Source organism: Nestor notabilis, unplaced genomic scaffold (genome assembly GCF_000696875.1).
Source record: "Nestor notabilis isolate BGI_N333 unplaced genomic scaffold, ASM69687v1 scaffold25706, whole genome shotgun sequence".
Lineage (NCBI taxonomy): Eukaryota > Metazoa > Chordata > Aves > Psittaciformes > Psittacidae > Nestor > Nestor notabilis.
The window spans coordinates 873-2,109 of NW_009933673.1; the positions used below are offsets into that span (position 1 = coordinate 873).

The window sequence follows — 1,237 nt, forward strand, 5'->3', positions numbered from 1 at the left end:
GCCCTCGGGGTTCCCCACGTATTGGCCAAGGACCACGTCCTCCGGCGCCACCGGGCTGATGCACTTGAGCACCTTCACCTGTGGGGGGGGACATGGGGTGGGAGGACGTGGTTATGGGGGGCCACCATTGAGAACATGGTGATTGGTTGTGGTTATGGGGGGACCACCATTGAGAACATGGTGATGGGTTGTGGTTATGGGGGGACCACCATTGAGAACATGGGTTGTGGTTATGGGAAGACCACCATTGAGAACATGGTGATGGGTTGTTGCCATCAGGGAAGTGACAATGAGGGATGTGGCCATGGGGGCTGCTACTATCGAGGTCAATCCATGGAGAATATGGTTGTGGGTCATGGGCCCCACTGGGGACATGGCCATGGCCAGGACATGGTCACCATGACCACAAAGTGACGGTGTGAAGGGCTCAGGTGGGACTTGAGTGCGGTAGGGAGTGAGGTGACACCACGGGGACACGGTGGGGACACGGACCTTCTCATCCCGCACGTCATCGGGGTTGGTGGAGGCCGGTTTCTCCATGGCCACCAAGCAGAGCATCTGCAGGAGGTGGTTCTGCATCACGTCCCTGTGGGGCAGAGCCGGGTGCTGGGACCATGGGACATCCCTATGGGGGGGGGGAATCTCCCCAAGGCCACCCTGGTCCTCACCGGATGATGCCGAAGTCATCGAAGTAGCCACCACGTCCCTCGGTGCCAAAGGGCTCCTTGAAGGTGACGACCACACAGGCCACGTTGTCCCGGTTCCAGATGGGGCCGAAGATCCTGTTCCCGAAGCTGGTGGGACATGGGATGAGGGTGAGGAGCTGGTGTCACCTCCCGTGTCCCCCCTGACGTCCCCGTGTCCCACCGGAGCACCATGAGGTTCTGCACCATCTCCTTGCCCAGGTAGTGGTCGATGCGGTAGATCTGCTCCTCATGGAAGAGGCCACCGAGATGGGCCGAGAGCGCGTCCGAGCTCGCCAGGTCCCGGCCAAAGGGCTTCTCCACGATGACGCGGTTCCAGCTGGACATGGGAATAGGGACGTGGGACATGGAGATATGGGGGTGACGTGTCCCATGTCCTCACAGTGCCCTACCCCTGTCCCACGCAGTGATCTCAGATGTGGCAAGTGATGCCCCCACAGTGGCCCCATGTCCTACCCCTGTCCCGTGTGTTCCCATGTCCTACCCCTCTCCCCGTGTCCCACCCCTGTCCCGTGTCCTACCCCTGTCCCCCG

General features: G+C 61.3%; 1 protein-coding gene across 1 annotated transcript in view; it reads right to left on the minus strand.

Annotated features, from left to right (window-relative positions):
* Nucleotides 1–1,031, minus strand: part of G6PD (glucose-6-phosphate dehydrogenase) — a 1,352-nt gene extending 321 nt beyond the window's left edge. Inside the window, exons 1-4 of the mRNA XM_010017000.1 lie at nucleotides 868–1,031; nucleotides 669–794; nucleotides 493–586; nucleotides 3–78 (exon numbers count right to left, since the gene is read on the minus strand). Coding sequence (XP_010015302.1) covers nucleotides 3–78; nucleotides 493–586; nucleotides 669–794; nucleotides 868–1,031 — 460 coding nt within the window. The remainder of the gene's footprint in view (nucleotides 1–2; nucleotides 79–492; nucleotides 587–668; nucleotides 795–867) is intronic.
* Between the last annotated feature and the right edge of the window lie 206 nt (nucleotides 1,032–1,237).